This window comes from Thunnus thynnus, chromosome 17, assembly GCF_963924715.1.
Source record: "Thunnus thynnus chromosome 17, fThuThy2.1, whole genome shotgun sequence".
Lineage (NCBI taxonomy): Eukaryota > Metazoa > Chordata > Actinopteri > Scombriformes > Scombridae > Thunnus > Thunnus thynnus.
Window position 1 is genome coordinate 12719492 of NC_089533.1, and position 22235 is coordinate 12741726.

Here is a 22235-nt window from a genome sequence, read left to right on the forward strand (position 1 = left end):
ATCATGAGAGTGCTCAAAGAGTAAGAAATGACTCAGTGTCAGCTGTTAAGTTTCTCTACCAGCATGCTTATGCTATTGTATAAACAGGGTTATACAACATCCAAAGCCTTTTCAGTTAAAACAGTGACGCTATGTGCACAGACAAAAGTCTTGAGTAGTTCTTTCATCAGGACCAATCAACTGTCCACATTGTTTCCAGGACAAACAGCAAAAACTGGAAAAAAAAAAAACACACGAACAAGGTGAGATTATTAAAAATGTAGAGTTTAATATATATATTTATTTCTGACATTCTGATAAGGATTGCAGGTAGGCTTCACAGTACACACTGTGTTCCACTTGATATGCTAAGCAGAGGAGGAAGGGGTGGGCATGGTGGGCTTGACAAGCGGCAGGTTTTGTTTGTACACTAGTGAAAGCAGGAGGCAGTACATCCACAGGCAACATCCACTCCTCTACCGTATTGCTCAAAAAACCCCACAAAGGACCATTTATTGTGATCCACATTCTCTAGAGTCCATCACTACATTTTATCCTTTACCCCTCTTACAATCCCTAAAAAGACAGTGATTGACACAAAACGTGGATTATCAAAAGACTATCTAGGCGCATGCATGACACTTTTTCAGATTTTCCTTTTTTTTTAAATCATTTAACACCCCCCTCCCCCCACCCTACCCCCCCAAAATGTAAACAAACTGAGCTTTACTTTACACCAACATGTTGGTGGTGAAGTGAGTTAGGAAATGCAGGCCTACTGCATTTAAAATGCTTGGTAAAACTTTGTGACAGTGTACCATTTGGTGCAAAAGGTGGCTCCTATGAATATGCTTTGAAAAAGGCTTTGAAAAAGTTAAATTACTCCGAAAATGTTGACATGTGATGAAACTATGCCTTTTGTTTTAGGGGAGGGTTTTTTAGGGGAGTTTTTCTTTTCAGCAGCATAATAATTACACCAATAATGAATATGAATGCATGCATTTAGGTGGCTTTAAGTTCCAGTTATGACGCACAAAAGCATTACAGTAATACTGCCCTGTTCTGATAATAGTACATGCCAACAGGCCCTAATTTACCCTCATCCCTACACAAGCTCTCATTTGCCTGTTATTTATTACAAAATCAGGTAGCCTATACCCTTTGATATCTGAGTGAGTCACATTCAGTCAGCACACAAAGACAGTCACCCCTGCCTCCTCGTATAAATGTATGGATCCAGCACAGAAAATAAAACCTCTAGTACACATTGATTATGCCTATAGTTCCAAAATAACAACCAGTGTGAGGGCACTTGCAATTGTTGTCATATAATCACCACAACTATCAATATAATTATCAACATCACCAAAAATCTTCATAAACATATTCATTGAGAACACACACCGAGGCATACCATAGATCACTTTTGAGAGAGGTTAATCAAGAACTAATGTTGTCAGAAGTAAATTCTCACATAAAACAAATTAACAAAAAAAAAAGAAAAAGAAATTATTTGCTTTGCAATAAAATTAATGGCTTTTTCTGTACTTTTGGGAAGGGTAACTTTGACCACTTTTGGATTTGAGGTGGATCAGTAAACACTGTAATTGCACTTTGACAAAATTATCGCCCTAAGATGTTTTGAATGAAATTTAAAAAAAAGTGACACTGCAGCATCTGTTATGTGATGAATTTGAAATAGTCTAATTTATTGTCTGTGAAAATAGTGAGAATACCGAACAGAACAATTTTACATTTAGAAGTGATCGGTGTGCCAAATTTGACTATGCATCAGCTTTTCTAATGAATAAGCAAATATTTTGTCTTCGCTATAGTCAGTCCAACAATATAACCTATGGACTATATTTACCCTCATTATGACACAATTAACTGGTCCAAACAAGCTCAAAGTCATCTAATTATTTACACAGGTATCTATTAAATCACTGATTAAAAAGCTAAAAAAGATAGGGCATTGGTGTGCAACTCATTAGTACTCTTGCATGTTTGAAGTCAAAGCTCAGGAGACAGAACTAGAAAGACCACAACTGATTTCTAGCAGAAATAATATTCTGCATTTCTGCTGCAGCATCTTTGTTACCTGGTGTTAAAGTGAAACATTATGAATCTACAGTAAACCTGTTAAATGTGTGCAGGGACAAAAATAACATCAAATTTTTAATCATTATACTTTCTACACATGATAAATATCAGCACATACTGTATATCATTATTATATATATCCAAGATATGCATTTTACATATACTTTTCCTCTCAGATTTATATACATCAATTTATGTACAGTCTTTGTATTTACACTAGGGGTCAAAGGTCACTGAACCTGAAGCACTTGAAACAAGGTTAAGAGAGAGAACATATGAACCTAAAGGCAGTGTAGTAGTCATCCATCCATTATCATCAAACTGTAACAGCACATGGATGGTCAAAATTTACTCTCCAAGGAACACAACAACAAAAAAAAAACACTCACACCAAATAAAACACTGCCATTCTGAGGCCCTTGATCCAAAAGCAGTTTGTTCATATTGGCTTGTCATGCAAACACATCGTGGTGCTGTCTTCATAACTGAGTAACAGATGCAAGTTCAAAAATTTGAATTTACAATAACATTCTTCTCATACTGTGCTGGTACGAAGTGAGTTAAAGTGAGTTTACCTGTATGCAGGTAAATATCAGATAAAGAACTACAGTTGTAATGTGTGATAGAAGAGGGGAAGTCAAAACTGGAGGTGCCAATAATAATTAAATTACATTAAATGTTTCATCCTGCATGCGAAACCTGTCTCTAGGGCTCAGCATTTTCCTAATGTGCACATAGCTTGAATACCCTGTGAGCAATATAACAAGACTACTCTCTCACTCTGTCTCTCTGTTTCACCCTGAGGATGGGCTTTGCTCCTAACCATGTCAGGCTCTGAGTTTCCCTAACCAAAAGTTGTACAACTTGTGAATATCATATTGCAATTTGATTGCATGTTCTAATAAGGCAAAAAGAAATTAAAAATTCACAGAAATACAGATCACTGCATCAAACAACAAAGATGAACAAAGCGAAAAGCGGAAAAAAAGGAAACAGTTAAAAAATCTTTTAATTTAATACTCATCTGTATTCCAGTCTTTCCTCCTAAAGGCAACTGTTCCTCCACTATGGCATTTTGGTGTTTTTTTTTTTTGTGTAGTCACATTTATGTACTAGCGAGCAATTGTAAGAGAGAAGTTTCTTTGCAGCCTGTAGCAGATATGAGGGAGGGTTCAAGTTCTGGTTTCAGGTGGGCATTGGTGAGGCCAATTGGTGTTTCCATCAGGCCTTGGCGGTGACAGTTAAGAGTATGTACAGCCATAGGGGTGCTGGTAAGCTGTGATGCCTTAGGGTCTTAGGTCATAGAGTGGTGCTCTGGGGTTCCTCCTCAGGCACAGCATCCCCCTCTGGAGAGTCTGTCACTGCCAGGGACCTCCTGCAGGGGGCACCGCTGAACTCATCGATGAGGCTGTCCAGATTGACATTGATGGAGGGGATTTCATAATTGAAGATATCTAATGGTGAGCATGGTGGGAGAAGTGAGTATGATGAGCAGAATGGTGGAAATGGTGATGATGAGCAAGAGGAGGAGGAGGAGGAGAAGAGGGCATAATGAAGATGGCAATGGGGTGTAAAAACGGAAGAGAGCAGAAATAATATTAATCTTTTGGGCTTGAACTCATGAAAAGTGGCATATGATGTCTACCCTGATTGAAGGAATCAGTAGATTACATGTGTTTCACATTCTACACAGGGATGTTTTTCAGTGTGTTGCTAGTCACACCTGAACAAGCTTGTTAGGGACTAGTGTGGTATGTCACAGCTTTTTGTGTCTTTTGAGACAACAACAACAGATATTATGTCAGATAAAATACAATAACAGGTCAAAATGACTGCACAATGACACATTACTGTACACGTTTACAACAATGGCCAGGTAAACCAACACAGAGGCAACAAGATGTGTGTGGAACTCTGTGGAAAGATGGCACCAAGACACCAAGTAGGCTTGAAGTAACAATGGAAACTCATGACGACCGGATATTTGCTCTAAATAAAGGTATTCTAAAGTGCTGCTGCATTTACTAAAAGCAGCAGGTCCAAACAGAAACTGCTGGCTACTCCTGTGTAGGAATGAGATGGAACGTGGCAGTGTAGTAAGAGGGAGCAGAGGTTATAAAAAGCGATGAACCTGCCAAAGGAGGAGTGGGGGTTACCTGTGGCCCGCCCATACCGGTGGCAGGGGCGTTAGAGGGGGATGTCTGCTAGCAAAGGGCTGGGAATGGGGAAAGAAAGGAGGGGGGGGGGGCTTTAAGATGGACCTTGGTAAGCAACGGCGTCTGCAATGTGAGCGCAGTGTGGTGCACTCTGGGAAGTCCTTGAGCCATGCATAATCGGTTGAACTACAACACCATGCAAAGAGACAATAATGTCAACCTGCTAGGAGGGAATAGGGAAAACATCCTGATTGAGAGCTACAGCTATGAGCTATGTTTGAGGCAGGCTGCAGGAGACCCCAGAGGCAGCCACAGCACGAGGCCAGGCAGTGAGATGGAGCGCATGGGGCGGGGGGCGGTCTGGCTTACCCTAAAAGTCCCCCTCACACTTAGCCCACACTGAATCCCTGGTCTCACACAGCTGCAAGGTACACAATAGTAGCAGGGGGAACAAGAGAATGATAAATATAACAAAATGACAGAATGATTGGTATATATTGACAGAACACCTCATCATCAGAACATCATATGGTAGATATATTGTGGGGTTTGTCTGGCCAGGTTTCCACGCCTGCTACGCAATAAGAGAGACTGGACTGGTGTGAACTGTGTACAGTAAGCCTCTGACCTACCTCTGCCGAGTGAGGGTCTGGGTAACACAGATAAACAGAGAGCACATGATGAATCTAATGGCAACTTCCAAACAAGCAGGACGAGCTATGCTTATCTGATGTTTCCACACATTACCCAGAAACATCATCACATAACACAAGCAATGAATACATAGGCCAGAAGATCCGCTTACTACAATTGCACAAAAATGCTACTATTTACATTGTATCATTCTCAGGCATCTGTGTCTAAAAGGCAACTTTTATTCATTCAGACATTCGTTTGGGAACAGTCAATAAAGGGGACAGGGATCTTTTTTTATCTACAGCGATAAGTCCTACAGAGTCCTACACTCGTCCACCGTCTCCATTGGACAGAGCCACAGCGAGTCTGAGAGAGGGCCGCTGCAGCCCCACCTGTGGTGGTGGCGGGGGAGTTGTTGCCAAGGGCTGGTGTTTACCTGTAGACATGCTCTCCCCGGGAGACAGTCCATCCAGAAGGCCCTGCTCCAGGGGCTGGGGCACTGGGGTTGTGGCCGAGCCAGTGAACCCTGGGGGGGCTGTGGGCGGCTGAGGAGGGGGCAGACTGGGTCTCTGCCTAGGCTTAGGGGCAGGCCGCGACTTGGTGAGCGTTCCGGTCAGGGAGGGCGGGGACGAAAGCGAGTGAGGTGCCCCCAATGGGGTCTGGCCAGGGGAGGATGGGGGCACTTGCCCAGGGGGGCAGGCCAGTCCATAAGGGGAGGGGGTGCTAGGAGGGGTGGGGGACAGGCTGACTGGTGACGGCTGACCTGTCGACTGGTCGGACATCCCACCAGACTGGCCGTAGGGGACCTTGGGAGGCACAGGGGCCAACTTCTTGGAACCTGGAAACACACATCACAGTCAGATTACTGTCTCCTGTTAAAAATAACAATACAGAGACAGAAGAAAACCAATGAAAGAAGAATAAGAATAAGAGAGGTGCTGACCTTTGCGCAGGGTGTGTGGACTGTGCTCTGTTGAGTGGGGGGACTGGCTGCAGCTCTGGGGACTACTGTTGGGGGGGACTGTTGGACCTGCCACCTGGATGGCTTTGTGTCCAATTACAGGGGAAAGCTCTTTACTCTTCAATGAACTGAAAAAGACAGACAAACATTAATATGTATGTATGTATTAGTGGTATCAGACACAGTATGATTTTGAACAGTTAAGTGCTCTGAAATGTCAGTATACATCTCATCTTCATCGCTTCAGCCACCACCACCACAACCACCACCATCACTTATGGGTTTTTCACTACTTTTAAGTACTCTGTTACGATTGTTACCAAAGTTTTCTGAAACCCAAAAAATGATGTCATCCAAGGCTACATCAAGGAGAGCAACCCAAATCTCTCACAGTGACAATGTTTACAGATCAAGCAGTGTTGCAACTTTTTAACTGCCTCTAATTTAACAGTTCTAGACACAAATGCGTATAAGTCCCCAAAGCTGTGAATCTTTCTGAATGTGTAAATGACATCAAAGATGACAGAGCATGTAGTCTTGCATTTATGAAATAGTCCCACCTCCTTTTTGCTGACAAAAATAACAATGACCAAACATTTTTTTTACCAAAATAATAATAATAATAAAATTGTCGGACAGGTGATACCTGACAAACCTGACCAACAAACATCTCTCAACATTTCAGCACCCTCCACTATGGATATAATAATGATGTGCCAGTTATAAAACATCACAGATTTCAGTTTCAATAAAGTAAAAGTTTTTCAGAATACCAGAACAGATGTGTCATGTCAGATGGGTTGAATTTTTAGTAATAAAATGTTTCTATAAACTATTCCATTTTTGTTTAAATGAGTATATTAGTTATTACATTGTATAAACACTCAGTAAACAGGAGCTTAGTGATTCAGACCGAGGCTATTTTATGATGTTGAGGGACTCAACTACAGGTCCCCTTGGATCTCAATCTCAGGATGGATTCCTGACCAAAACACTCCTGAGCTTGTATCCATTTGTATCCAGCAACAAACAGAAAGAAGCAGCACTGATTTGCAGGAAATAGAGCAGAATGTATGCAACAAGATCACATCATCTAAATCTAAACCTACTGTATGTGTTGTAAGCACAGATGCAGACAGTGGAGTGCACTTAATCAAGAGACTACCATATGTATGCAATAAGGATATTATACTTAAAAATATAGATTAGTATAGTTGCAAATACAAGACTTGACTCATCTGAACTTGCACCCACAAACAGCACCCATATTGCAGTATACATAGTTGTCACATTTAGGAATATGACAGTTGACAGTTAATTAACTGCAGTCTCCTGCTGTCACTTTGAGCTGTGTGTTTCCAACAAATTAGCCATCTGAATGGGAAGCCATGGATTTACCAAGTCACAAGAAGGAGCATTATCAAGCGAGCTTGTTCTGACTGCTGACAAAGAATTGCTGTAATGATTCACAATGTCCTGTTTGCCTGTAACACCAACAACTTATGAGTCAGGAAACTGCCACAGTCACTCTATACAAACTCAGCAGTCTGGCCATTACCAAGGCATAATTGCAAATGGGGTACTACCTTACTAATCTTGAAAACCCTTACTACCGTAAAAACGTGATGCTTTCCTTCTACTGGTTAGTAAAATATTGCTGCACGCTGCAGAATAAATACATTCATATGCTATTTGATAGCCATATGCAGCAATGTCCATGTATTTATCATCCACTCAACACCAGCATCAAATCAAGTGCTATATAAGCCAGTAACATCCTTAGTTGCTAGGCAACCCCCATGAGAGGCATCCCTGGACAACCTGAATGTTACAAAATTGGAGGTATGTAATTTGAAGGGGGGCGGAACAAAAAGCAAAAAGAAAATATGAGCCAGCGAGCTAGAGGAGAGGAGAAATAAAGGCTGCCACTCTGTGATGCATCCCTAGTGGCCATGGGTGTGTTGTATTTACCTAGTCAGCCTGGGGGGTCCTCTCTCTCGGGCACATGGACAGGCAGCCCACGGTGGGGGCGGGGGCGCGGAAGAAGGGAGGCTAGGGGGATTGCCAAGGGACTGGTCATGGCGGGTTAGTACCAAGGGGGTTTTGATGTAGAGTGGTGAAGCGTTAGTGTCTGGTGGGGGGGCATGCGACATATCACCAGGCGGGCTGTGCTTGGGGAAGTGCAGACAGCTGGGTTTGGGATTCGAATTGATGTCAAGTGACGAGGAGGAGGAGGAAGAAGAGGAGGAAGGGGGCGGGGCAGGGGGAATGAAGCCAGACCAGCGTAGTGGAGGCGGGGGTGAGGCAGGGGGCTGGGATTCTGGACCCGGTGCTACAGGGCGAGCGCAGGGTGGGGGTTTGGGATAGAAGTGGTGGGGGGCAGCGTGGCACGAGGAGGTGGGGTAAGGGGGGGGTGGCCGGTCCTCCCCTGGGGGTGGGTGGGCATGAGAGGTGTCCGGCCGATTGGGCGACACGTTGTCTGAGCTGTAGATATTAAGAGAATAGACAGCACAAAAGACACAGCTCTGGTGATTGAACAGGGAGACGCATTGGAGCGATATAGGATAAGCTGTTTTTGATGATTAGTGTATTAGTGTTGATCCGTAGCCAAAAAAATAAGGAAAAAAAAAGAAAAAGTTGCACTTTAGGTGGGTGGTGGGCACCAAGCTTAGCACACAGTCAGCTTAGTGCAAATACTTAGACAAGCACAAAGAAACAGCAAAGGAAAAAAAAAAGTTTTATTGCCAAAGGAAAGGAATACAGTGTGTAGGGCTCCTTCTGTGATCAACTTGTGTCTGCACACTGCATGGAGCTGTGAGGATCTGTCTGTGGAGCCAAAGTGCTGGTCTGCAGCTTACAACATTATCAAGCTGAGCTGATGACTAAATATCTCCTCTCTGCTGCATATGGTAACCCTATCTGCTCTCATTCTACAGTATATGACTTGTTTGCATTGCAGGTCCTGCAGTCAGCCCAGGGCAGTGTGAAACAGACACAAAACCCTTTCATTGGCTGAAAGAGCCACAGCAGAGGAGGAGAAAGCCAGCCAAGCCAGAAGCCATATTATCTCTTGTCTGCCACACAGGCAGAGCCAGCGACCATGAAGTGATTATTCATGTGTTTAACTATGATAATCATACCATACAGAAATAAATGGTGAAATCAGTCTGAGTGTCAACAGAAAGGGAAATAATTCACGACCAAAGCTGAGAAAGCCAAGCCACATTGATGGGATATTTTAAATATTAGCATGCTCACAAGGACTTGCAGATTGAAGCTTAGTGCCATATACAGAAAAAAAACTTCCAAACAGCATTTGGACTTAAACACCTCAGAGTCATAAAATTTCATTATCCTTTTCAAATTTTACCCACAGTGACATCAACCTGACAAACCACAATGAGAACTGAAGAAATTCAGAGAGTGAGAAATCATAATAATAATAGCATGAAACATGGAGGTGGTGACAGAGATACAATAATAAGAACATGGATGCAAATTAATGGGATGTATGAATAACAAAGCCAAGGATCTCGATCACACGGAGCTGATGATGGTGGTGACGATGGTGGTGATGGCAATAAAAATGAACAGGAGTGGATGCACAAGGAAGAGGAAAACAACGTCTCCACAGTGACTTACCCAACCCTTTCTCCGGGCGGCGGTGTCGCGGATGGGGAGGTGGCGAGCTCTCCGGGCTGCTCGGGGATGAGTGTGTCTGCGGGGGAGCTCGGGCCTTGTATGCCTGGCGGGGTAGAGGAGGTCTTGCGTGCCAGTGTGGATGAGCCCTTCCGAGACACCCAGGAGGTATCCATGACCCGAACACCCATACTGGAGACAAACACATATAGAGTCATAAATAATGATGAGGAATGCACTAAAAGGTGAGTGAGGGTAGTAAGGAAAGAAGTGGGAAAAAGGCATGATACGGTACCTTTGTATCTTCCTAATGCTGCATTAGTAGGGGGAAGAGAGGCAAAAGGGATATGAGGTCAGAAGTGATGCAGACATGGTTCACAAAACCAGACTAAAACAAGAATATTTGAGTTTGGGTACATGTCTGGGATGTGACATTAAGGGTCTGAAATGGAAGAAAATGGTGTGTGTGTGCGCATTATACATATACTGCAAAATGACAGTGAGATTAGATCCACAGTGGCAGGGAGGAGCAGAAGGGCTGTAGCAGAGGTGAGAGGATGTCAGGCTAAATAACCAGCCTGCATTGATTTACTAAGCACCAGTTAGAGACTGGTGTTTTCAAATTAAACCTGTTTGCTCTTATAAAAGCACAGACAGATAGACGTGTTTCTCCTCAATTGCTAATATCTAAATAGATAAAAGTTCTCTCCTATCACCTCATATTGATAGTCGGTGATTATGGGATGCACAGACTTAGACTGATGCCTATAATATCACAGCTCTTTTCTTAGTTTAATGGGAATATTTTGGTGAAGGCACCGGTTCTAATTCTGCCAGTGATTTTCCACCGGCTGGTCCAATGACTCAGGCCAGGTGACGTGCTAGCCAGACTGTGAAGGAGGAGCGGGATGTGGGAGGATGGGAAGATAACGCTGGAGAAATATTTCCTGAGAAAAAAGAGGTAGCTAGCAGCCCTCCATCAGAGCCCCGTTGCCATGGAGACAATGCCATTCAAGGCAATTCTGCCCCGTGTATTTAAATGAGTGTATTTTTCGACCTCCTCTCCTCCTGATGAATCCTGATAATAGGGGATGTAGTTGTATGTGCAGGAATTATTGGCAGGTGAGATGTTCAGTACAATCATCACCTCTCTGTGGCCTATAGAGGCTTCTGACTCATTGGAGTGAAAACTGTGGATCATAGGAAATGTAAATACAACACCAAGGTAATGGATTTTTAATGTGCAAGTGTTGCCTTCCTCAAATGTAAGAATTCAATATCAGATGCCTGAGAGGAGGCGTGGGTGGAAAGAGAGAAGCACAGTGAGATAGAGAGAGTGAGAGGTAGGCAGCAGAAGGATGCATTTGGCATCATACCCATCCTTCTTGTAGAACTCCAGCATCATGTTGTCAGTTGCGACGCTTAGTGGGCGTCGGCTTTGGTCGTGCTGCTGCTTGCGCTCAGATTGGTCCATGTCTGGTGAAGGCATGGAGCTGTAGTTGGAGTTGTGGTTGGTGTGGATCGGGCTGCCATAGCTGCCTGTCAAGTTGAATTCAATCTCTGAGGGAGGAGCAGACACACCATCAGCATATAGTATATTGTATTTGCATCAGTAGTTAGGTAGTGTTTGGGTGTGTATTTATTGCTCTGTGTGTGATTTGAGTGTGTAAAAGTACTCTGGAAAATTGGAATCTACCAGTTTCAAGAAAAGCTATAGTATGTATCTAAAATACATAAAATCCTAATATATAACAGAGACAGTAACACTCTGCTTTGTTCAATACTCTCTCCAATAAGTAACAAAATATGATAAACAAAATATAATATATAATAAAGAAAACAACATGAATATGATCAGAGACATCACTGGTATATATCTTAACTCTGTGGTGTTTATTTTGTATATGAGACTTGCAAAATGGAAGTGATCCATTATAGCGAATGACAGGACACATTCTTTAAGCAGCAAAGACAGCATGAACTGCTGCCTTAGGTTACTGTAGGTGTCACACGATGCTACAGCTTAAAACTCATCACGCACAGAAATTATTTGTGCTGGGCATTCATGAGCAGTTTATTATTAAAGTGTATTGTAGTGTCTTTATGTATAGTGTTGTCACTGTTTGTTGTATTGGTGTATTTTCACATAGGTGTTTTACTGTTTATGTGAACTGACAGTATATAGAGAACAAATTGTGATATCACAGGGTATCATCATAATCATATAGGGCTGAGCAAAAGTAAAAAAAAAGAATTAATATGAGTATATAAAATATGTTTTCACTAATTGTTCTGAAAAAAGTCTGACTTAGAAATTTGTTTGATTAATTTGAACAAAACTGGCAAAATTGTGCGTCATAATTCACAATATTTGAGATTAGTCCAGTAACACAGTTACAATAATAGAAGATCAGTAAAAGGATTATATGGTGCCCAGCCCAACTACAATATTACATACATAGTATGTGATCCCCACCTCCAGGGAAGAACCAGTCAGCATGCTGGATAATAGGCTCAATGATGCCAACAATCTGTAGTGAAACAGTGGTCATCATCTCTGTCATGTTCCTGAAAAGAAGCGAAAGAATTAAGCTACAGTATAATCACGTAACAAGGTACATAATTTCACACATGTAAAAGAGTTGTGTAAAGACTACATACGGTTCAGTGTGCGTCCAAAGCAAGTTAGGGCCGAGGACAATCGCCATGTTACCGGGTGTCATCTTGTTTGCGTCTTGATACTCACTCAGCTTGGCTAAGAATTTAACTAGATATCTGTAGGATTTAAATAAAAGTGCAAAAGAGTGCATCTTAAAACCAATTTATAACCTTTTTTTTTTTTTTGGCTGGAATATTTTTAGCTTCACACATCTACCAACCCTATGCAGCTGACTCTCACGATTTGCTTTTTCCGTACATTTTGTAACTGACTCATAAACTGTCAAACGTTTTCATTTCAGATATTCTACAAGGTAGAGCTTCTCAATCAGATAATTATAGTTCTACACATCTTGTTTGAGCAACCAAATATTTGGGAAAGCATAGTAGTAGCAGCAGCAGTTTAAACCTGCATACATAGACATACTGATGTTGTATCATTCAAACCAAGCCATGAATCCTAGCTGGAATTTTAAAACCTGTAGGTAATGAGTGCTGCAACTGTAAAAGTAATGGCCTACTGTATATTGTCTGATATCTGTATGTCTACAGTTCAAACCCAGTACCATTGTTATTTTTCTTGCCTGTAAGTGGTGCATTTGTGTGCCTGGTTTTGGGTAATTTGCAGTGGTGCAGGGTGTATAATTTAGTGGCATCTAGCGGAACGGACTTGGCGGAAATTAAATATAATGTTTATAAGTATGTTTTCATTAGTGTATAATCCCATGAAAATAAAAACTGTTGTGTTTTTGTTACCTTAGAATGAGCCCTTTCTATCTACATATGAAGAGGGTCCTCTTTCACTGAGCCCGCCATGTTGCACCACCATGATGGGGGGGGGGGGGGGGGGGTATTCAGTTTGTTGCAATCTGCAACGTCACTGCTAGATGCCACTAAATCCTACACACTGCACCTTTAAATGACACATTTTGGGGGGATTTTGGAGGTGAAGTTTTGTGGGCCGGTGAAATGTTATCCAGGTTTTCATACTATATTCACAAACATCACTCTGACTTGTACAGGAAGTGTAAACAAAATCATTATTTCTATACACAGCAGCATTGTCATGTGACAACATATACAGATGACTAAACAGGAAATAAGGGAAAGTGACTGACCTGAAATTGTTCAAGTTGTCTGTGGGAAGTTTTTCACACGCTGCCATTAATGCTTGTAGTCTCTTGTCCATATCTTGAATGCTAGGGAAATGAAAAATCATTATGGTTTATTTTTGCTCTACTTCTTAATAAATGTCATCATCTTGGACTATTTTCCATCATCGTGGCCAGTGGCATAATTCAAGAAAATGCTTTTAATAAGAAATCAGCAACTCACTTGGAAGCCTGAATCCATTCATCATAAAGTTCAGTGGTCATCAATGGCTCGGGGAGCTCACGGAGGTATGATTTCAGAGCCCCTGTGGTTGAGAACAACAGGGAGAGAGTAAAAACTGTTCAGCTTTTTTAGAGCAGATGAGGGTTGTTTTCTCTCCTCAGAGTACTGGCGAGGCCATGCCCCATATTTCCACTCCCCTCCAACAGGCCCTTGCAGCCAGTCCAGCTGCCAGATTCAGATTGCTCAACACAGATTTCATCCTAATGTGTGAAATGGACAGCAATATCAGAGCAGAAAGCCTTCAGGATAAGAGCACTTGGGGCAGATCTGATGAAGACTGCTTTGCAAATGTTACGCTAGCCTAAAGAAGCACATTTTCCATAAACTAGGTCCACAATCTATCTAATAACCTTTGTACAGTAAAAATGTGCTTTCCACACCATAGGGAAACTGTTGCAGTAAGAAATAATTGTATTTTACATAGAGTTATTTTACAGTTTTTTTTTCCTGACTTACAATGAAATGTGTAGGGGTTGTTGTTATGGAAATGGGCTTTGAACAAAGCATTTGTGTGGGTGTTCACCTGCGATGGCGTGTGGGTCAGAGGAGTACTCCTGCACATCCAGAACTCCACAGTCCAGAGAGGCTTTCAGCTTCTTCAGCTTGGAGGCTGACGGAGCAACTCTGAAGAGGCCCTGCAGCCCACACACAGGAAACACTTAACCATGTGTAATTATCAGATGCAACATAACCTGTGCTTAAATGCAGGGCAAAAGTAATAATCTTTATTGTTGTGCACTAGCATTGGTAGATGATAAGCAACACAGGAAAATAACAGTGGCTTTGCATGTCTTAGTTTAATATTAACTACAAGACATGTAGGCTATACTTACATTACTACCAACCTCAATCTCACAGCCATGGTTGTGCTACTGCTTATATTTCTCAAAATTAAAGGCACACAAACAGTGTTGCTTCCTGTGCTAATACTGTGTGCTGCCATTCCTCCTCCTCCACCCTCAATTTTTCAAATTTATGATTTAAAGGTCAAGAAGATGAGAGGCAACATAAGGTCTTGAGAATGAGACCAGAGTCATTGGTTTAAACTCTTTACTCTGTCGCGGAGGGGACAACAGCCCTGTCCTTTAACGTGGTCTTTATACTAATAACATCAAATAATGTTGTATTTTGTAATTGATATTTGTGTGTGTTTGTTTGAATGTGTGCCAACTTCCAAAGGGAGGGCATGACAGAAAAAGCTTGAGAGCCACTGCAATAGAGGGGCTGATAACACACCAGAGTTTAACAGTAAGGAGGCACTAGCAGTGTCTTTCATGGCCCTGACTCATGGGCAACAAAAGATTTAAAAAAATGAGCATATCAGTCTAGTGTGTATATGAATGTGTTTGTGTCCTCTACCTCCTCTTGCATGCCACACTCTAACAGCATGGTGACACAGGCTTCGATGGGGAAGGCAATCTCTCTCCCACTAATATTCAGGTGTTCCTCCAGAGACTTGCCAAATGATGGCTTCTCCACCCACGCCTCTGCAACACAAACAGCAGCTTGAATCACACACAGACACAAACAAACCTACGCACCTTAGTTGCATCTCCCTCTGGACAACTTTACACCAATGACTGTATACAAAGTTTGGAGACATTATTTGTGAGAATCTTTATTGACAGTGTAAATCAATTAAATCAAAACTGCAAGTTACTACAGCTTTTAAAGTTAGATTAAATGTCTATGTTTGAACTGGTCTCCTTTTTTTAGGTATTTATTATTATTTATTAGCCCCCTGTTTGGTTTAGCAGTTGCATACTCACTGTAGCTTAAATATGAAGGTGGCTAATTATATCTTAATGAGATTACTATGTGACACGTCAGGGCTATTAACTCCACTACTTCTCATCATGATATTGCTTCCGGTGCAGAATTGGAGCAGATCTCTACACATACACACACACACACACACACACACACACACACACACACACACACACACACACACACACACACACACACACACACACACACATACACATACACCATACATGACTCACCTTGGTGAGCTTTAATCTGGGGCAAGACACTGTGAAGAATCTCTAATGACTTCCTGTGATACTCTGCCTGTGTTTCTATCATCTGTAGATGGGGACAGCGGGAGAAGAAGAGACTATAACAAATGTGTGTGTAATTCATGTAATTGAAACAACTGCTGCTATGAGTAAAAGCAAACTATTTTATTCGCAGAAAGACATAGAAATACGATATAAACCATATTTTCCCTCTGCGATCACAACTTTGATGATACTATATACTTACTGTCTGGAAGTAGTTTGCATAGTCTATTTCTTTGGCCACAAAATTGTACATATCTGCTGACAACTGATCCTGAAACAAAAAGCAGAGTGCAACCATCTTACACAACATGATCTCAGTACTACTTAAAAGTATAATATCATCCTGGTATTGTGGTCCATTTGCGTCTGATACATGCAGGAGAGTTATAAATCAAATGGAAAGCAAAGGGGCTAGGGAAGGGAATAATATATATGCGTGGCTCTGATAGGTGACTCACCCTACAAATCTCCATTCGATTGGCTGCCTCCTCCATCTCCTCTCTGAGGGACTCGGACTTGGCGCCAGGCTGCAGAGTGCTCGGATGACTGGATGACTTGGACGACTGCTGATATCTATGGGCATGGGAGTAAAAACAAATGGTCACATCGTGGTTCCTGCACACACATTTAAAACCTGAGCCTTTATTTTAAAAATAAATGAACAAGATAAGGTTGCAGCCTGGTTCTTAAATTGTGAATGTCCGTCACCTTGTCCGTGCGGAGTCCATGTCCAAGACAAGTTTAGCTAAGTGCTTTCTTTGTTTCTGGATGTTAGGAATATCCACCTATGAAAGAGAAAATGAAGAGGGAGATTAAAGTCACGTCAGAGAATAAAAATGTAGCTCTTTTATGTAAATGCAAATCATGTTCTTCTTCCATTTTCTGTTAATAAGGCTGGAAATTAAAAAAAAAAAAAAGTGACAGAGCGCGGCTGTGTAATTCAGCCATATCAGGAAGGTGTTATGTTTTAATTGGTGCATTAAGTAACAGCAGTGCCGGCTCACTTCAGCAAGCACATATAGAGGCTCCACCACATCTCTTTCTATCTGGAACTCAAATTGGATGAGCTCCTGAGCCAACTTCTCTTCTGTGTCCCCGCACAGCTTCAGCATCTTCCTGTTTGGAGACAGCCAAACACAAAGTCACAGGCAATCAAATGCAATTAAAATGCAGACAAGGGCAATGAGGACAGAGAAGAATTCAATAGCCAAATCAATAATTAAAGATGACTTTGTGTGTATGTGGGCAAGGGAAGTGTGTGAGCATAGGCCTGTTAACTACAGTATAGTGACTTACCCCAGGAGAGAGTCATCCCCTAACACTGCAGCTCCCTCTACCATACATTGTGCCAGGATTGTGAGCGGTAGTTTTTTCTAATAAAAGAGAGGAATAATATTACAAGAGCTTATGTAAGAATTCATTCAAGATTATAGGGATACAAGTATAATGTTTTATTGCATCTTCACACATCACGTCATATCAGTTTACTCACAGACGGTGACTTGACAGATCTCTTCTCCATATCAGTGCCCTGCTGACCCTGCAGGCAGGCAGTCAGCTTCTTGTGAGTGCTGTGCGTCACCTGTTTGACCAGATCCAGACGCTTCTCCACCTGGAACATACACAGAGAAATCAATCAGAAACCACTTGACAAGAGCCGCACAAACACACCCATTACTACTGACATTTAGCGCACACCCACACACACACACAAGCTACAAGCTACAATTCTTCATGTAGCATCATGCATCAGCATCTGCAAATTATGCCAACACATGAGGGTTATGCTCATAAGGCAGGTCTGATCATGCTGTGATTCATGGTATTCAACTGCGTATCACAAATCAATCAATTTAGCTTTTTATTTCAATGTATTATTGATTATCTAGTTATATTCTTGACTAAACAGTTTTGAAAGCTTTTGACTTTTACAAATTTAGTTTGGAGTAACGTGTGACCTTATTTATTAAAAAAAATAATCATTAGTTGTAGCCCAGATTGAGATAGTAGTAAAACTGTGAGAATGCCAGAGATGATTAAAGAAACAGAAAGGAGAAAGAAGAAACTTTTCTGCTTTGAAGACCTGTTTAGTTTCCTGACTTTTCTCTAACATCATTTTTTGTAAAATATTTAAAAGTACCTTTTCCTGCCTCTACCAATTATTCAAAGGAAACTATCTGAGCCACACAACACTCTTTGGTTGAGGTGCTGTGTGTACGCTGTGATGAGGCTGCGATGAGGCTGTGATGAGGTCGCAAGCTAAAAATGATCTCCATCATGATCAAATTCATTGTCATTATCACTTCATTTACACCTGTTAAAATAACACAGCGTGAACGATGACAGGACTGACTGCTAAGAGACCTTCATGTAATAAAGCACCTGGTTCGCAGGTGTTGTGATCGCGCTACTTGATTGCACACACACACACACACACACACACACACACACACACACACACACACACACACAAACACATACTTATACCACAGCTCACCTGTAGAAGGTCCTCGCTTAACACCTCTGTTTTTTCTGCCCTGTAAGATAAACGTTTTAAAGAGTTAGGGTGTCCGGGGAAAGAAACAACATAAATTAGCTAATGATCATATCTTTAGTTCATGAGCAACAGTGCACACTTCAATTTCTATTGGATATAACAGCTCTGAAGAAAAAACATTTCTGTCACAGAAATTGAATTTGTTTGTATAAATTCTTTCAGGTTGCTTAACAAGCTACACAGCATGTTATAATGAGCATTAGAGATTGCTTTCATACTCTCATGTGAGAGCAGAAAACATGTTCCTCCCTATAGACATAAAAAAAAAAATCAGGGGTCTGAGGTATTCATATCCTCTTATCATCATATATTTTTTTAATTTATGATGACAACCATGGTAAAAACTGAAACTGGGGGAAAATGGAGGACACATGAAGAAATTACATCTCACATAATAAAACACTTTTTATAAGCCGGTGATGACATGTCAGTTGTATTTTGTCACTGTGATTTAAAGCATTCTCAAGTCTCACATGTATCCAAATGTATTCCAATAACGGTGTGTCTCTGCCAAAATGTTGTGAAATAAAGGCCCAGCTGTTTTACATTGGATGTAGAGGGCTGATTCACTGAATCTTTGCACATCATCAATGTGGCAACGCTCTAAAATGGGTGGACCACATGCATGCACCTGTCCCCTTGGAGTAGGTGTGTGGGTTTGAATGTGTGCGTATGTGTTTGCGTGGCTGTCTCTCTCAGTCATGATCTTAGACAATACATAAGAGCAGGATATTAATGATATAGCGAGCTCTCTGTGCTACACACACTAGAGTGTTCTATCATCAGCATGAGTGGAACAAACTGGAGCAAAGTGAGCAAAGGCCACTGATTCAAATATGCCAGTTCCCACTGAGGAGCATCACCTCCTACTGTGTATGCAGCAGACTGGGGACTTAGCCAAAGACTGAAGGAAAGGGCAGAGCTGCACTGTCGATGAAGCAGATAAAACTACTCATCCAGAGTAGTGAGTGAGCCATAAGCTCAGAAAAGAGCAAACCTCTAGATATCATAAATATATGGTGTCAGCTCAGTTCAAACGGCTTACATTTTAAGACTTTAGTAATTTCTCGGTGAGGAGATTTCCCAACAGAACTCAATATACCATAAATAATCTCACATGAAAAGATAAAAAAGTCAATTTGTCTCTAGGTGTGCATATATTACATATGAATTAGGTTGTTTTCCAGAATTCCTTTGAACATACTTGGATGCCTACAACAAACAACAACGCACACATCTAAAGGAACAGTCCAGGAACTATCAAGAGTACTTGATCAGAATGGATGATAACATACTTCCTGCTCAAAAGGGGCTTAAGGGGAGAGATTGCAGTCTGACCTCTTGTAATGAGTCAAAATCAGACCTACAGACCCCCAGCAACCACCCTTTGGTTAACATACTCTCTCGGCACTTCCCCTTCCTGTCTGCACAACCTCTTCCTGCTATTGTGCCCTGACCATGCCAATGCCAGTTGCGAATAATAGGTTTTTTGTATTAATTTAAAAACAACATCTGAATTTATCTCACTGTTGACCAAGAGAATGGAAAAGACTTTGGTTTGTGCTCTATTATTCAACAGCCAGACCAAAATACATCTGCAGCACGTAACTAAAATGCTCTTTTAATGTATGATGCCTCGCTACCAAGTCTGGCTCTGTGTTGCCCAGTGCCATTGCTCTTAAAGTCTAAAAATGGCTCTTAAAGAAACGGCTGAAGTGTGTCTGTTTAATGTTGACATGCAGTTGTTTATGCATAATTGCATACATCATCGCCAGCAACAGAAAGCTGAACTTTAATGATGTCAGTTATTTGCATCCCTGGTCTCAGTGCCAAGATGTGAGCGTGGAGCCATGGGAATTGGGTCAAACCTTGTACCAATGAATCTAATCACAGCCAGCCTTGTGGAAAAGTGCTCTGGTCACTGATCTAGGAGAAAAAATACAGGAAATGTGTGTGCTTGTGCATACGAGTGTATGTGTGTGTGTGTCACAGAGAGAGAGAGAGAGAAAGAGAGAGAGAGAAGAATGATAGAGGAGTGGCATGATTTGTAAGGATAAGTGTGATCGCAGATTGCTGATTGCATGACAAAGGGGGACAAAAATAACCCAAGCAGTGCAGTGCACAAAAGTTTGGCACAGTTTCGCTGCAGCACTCCAACAGCCTCTAAAAATCTCTAAAACTCCATCACTATGTTCTATAAAAGACCTTGCGGGCAAAACTATCACATGTATTCCATACTGAGCGTGTAGCCCGAAGGTCTGCAATGCAGCTGTGAGCTTGTCACTGTCTATCTGGCCTCAGATTAGCTGGTTGAGGTGTCCCTTGGGAGACTCTGGCAGCTGAGGGACCCTAATAGGGGCCCATAGCACAGATGGGACATGAGTTCCTGCAGTGACAGGGATGTGGAGAAGCTAGACTGTCAGTGATGCTTGGCAGAGACAGATGGACAACCTGTGAGGCCCGCTGGCTTGGCTGCATCAGGGACTCCACTGATAAATCATCAAACTCTCTCAACAATATGACAGCAGCATATGCCAGAAAGTTTTAATAGTGGTGGATGTTCCCATTCCTATCACTCTTTCTGTTTGTCTCCAACGTGTGTTTTTATGAGTGTGGGAGTGTTTTTCCTGAAGGCTTGTGACTGAGGGAATGTAGATACTGAGTCAGCCAAAAGGGTGGATAAAAAAACACATCTAGTAAATTGCATTTGATGTGTAAAACATGGGAATGAAAACACAGACATCTAGCATTCTCACTGACCACAGCTGATATAACTATTATGACCTAGACTTCAAAGAGAATGGAGACTATCTTCATAGATCGGTTCAAAGACGGCCAACTGTCTTGCTCTTTGAGCTTGTTTGTTTTCAGACAGTGGTATTTCCTCCTAGGATAGCAGCATCGTACATAATCGGCCTGTGAAGACACAGAGACAAAGCAGTATTGCATATGCAGTAATGAGGGTGTCGGAGTTGCTTAGCCCTATACATGATGTAAGCTAACTTGAGGGAGATTTTGGAGGAGAGGAGAGCGATTCCTCTCAGCAAATAGTGTGCTGAATGAGTCCTGGGAGGAAAGTAAACACGTGGGAGAGTTGGCAGCCATGTGGGCGGTGTGCTCATGGTTTACACCAACCATCTGCCACTTTGCAGGCATTCCTTTACCTGGAGCTGCTGATGACTCAATACAGACATGCACACACACACACACACACACACACACACACACACACACACGTGCAAACACATCATTACACAGATTAATTAACTAAAGTAAAAATGCTGAAATTTATTATAAGCTTTCAGTCCAACACAGACAAAATAATTCCAAAAGCTGACAAAATCTTGTTTGTTTTTATGATACATGAGTGAAAAGAGGAACTACAAATCTATGCAATTCAAACATGGGTGATCGCAGAGATGGGAAGAAGATGAATTAGTTAAGACAATATTTACACAGAGAGATCAACTGCCAGGCTTTGAATAAGTCCCTCTCCACCACTGGTGGCAACATTAACAAAGTGCTGATAAGATGAAGAGTCTAAATCTGCTCAGCTTCCTGAAGAGATATGTAAATTTATTGTGCATATTTTCCCAGGAACTTTAAACATTGCAAGTCATTGTGATTCCACAGAGTGTGCAGTAAAATGTGTGTACCGAATACCCAGCTGACCATTTCAGCTGCACATTCCATACAAATATGTCTTATATAATAAATATTTCTATCTTGAGATATGTTAATGTTGGACAGCCGCATGCTCAGCCCCCCAGCACTATGCATGGTTTATGAAAGCATGAATAATCCATGTCGACATAATCAAAATGTGTATAAAATAACATCCGTAGTCTTGAACATATTGCTTATGTAGTTGGTCAATGCTCTGCTGTAATACTTTCAGTCTACAGGTCTATCTGAGGTTCGTCTGGCTAACAAAGGCACTCACTCTGAGGCCTGGAAGAGCTGTTCTAGATGGTACTGTAGGTCCTGTGCTGCTAGGGGAGGGTAGTGGAGCAGAATGGTGGCCCTGGGCCTCAGCAGGGCACCGCACGGCCTAGAGCGCTGGCATGAGATCCACAGTCAGCGAT

At 41.8% G+C, this 22235-nt stretch overlaps 1 protein-coding gene across 4 annotated transcripts in view; it reads right to left on the minus strand.

Moving 5' to 3' along the window:
- Positions 1-246: 246 nt before the first annotated feature.
- The window catches only part of arhgap44a (Rho GTPase activating protein 44a), a 29508-nt gene continuing 7519 nt past the window's right edge, over positions 247-22235 (minus strand). Inside the window, exons 2-22 of one of the 4 annotated variants that reach the window (XM_067616554.1) lie at positions 18091-18130; positions 17086-17205; positions 16890-16966; positions 16598-16709; positions 16302-16378; positions 16052-16166; positions 15796-15864; positions 15534-15615; positions 14887-15014; positions 14051-14162; positions 13468-13549; positions 13251-13331; positions 12136-12249; positions 11951-12042; positions 10851-11034; positions 9770-9787; positions 9478-9666; positions 7807-8319; positions 5818-5963; positions 5311-5712; positions 247-3536 (exon numbers count right to left, since the gene is read on the minus strand). In XM_067616554.1, coding sequence (XP_067472655.1) covers positions 3382-3536; positions 5311-5712; positions 5818-5963; positions 7807-8319; positions 9478-9666; positions 9770-9787; positions 10851-11034; positions 11951-12042; positions 12136-12249; positions 13251-13331; positions 13468-13549; positions 14051-14162; positions 14887-15014; positions 15534-15615; positions 15796-15864; positions 16052-16166; positions 16302-16378; positions 16598-16709; positions 16890-16966; positions 17086-17205; positions 18091-18130 — 2908 coding nt within the window. In that variant the 3' untranslated portion in view covers positions 247-3381. Of the gene's footprint in view, positions 4660-5310; positions 5713-5817; positions 5964-7806; positions 8320-9477; positions 9667-9769; positions 9788-10850; positions 11035-11950; positions 12043-12135; positions 12250-13250; positions 13332-13467; positions 13550-14050; positions 14163-14886; positions 15015-15533; positions 15616-15795; positions 15865-16051; positions 16167-16301; positions 16379-16597; positions 16710-16889; positions 16967-17085; positions 17206-18090; positions 18131-22235 lie in introns of all 4 variants that reach the window. The other 3 variants (XM_067616556.1, XM_067616555.1, XM_067616557.1) reach the window with 3 other exon arrangements.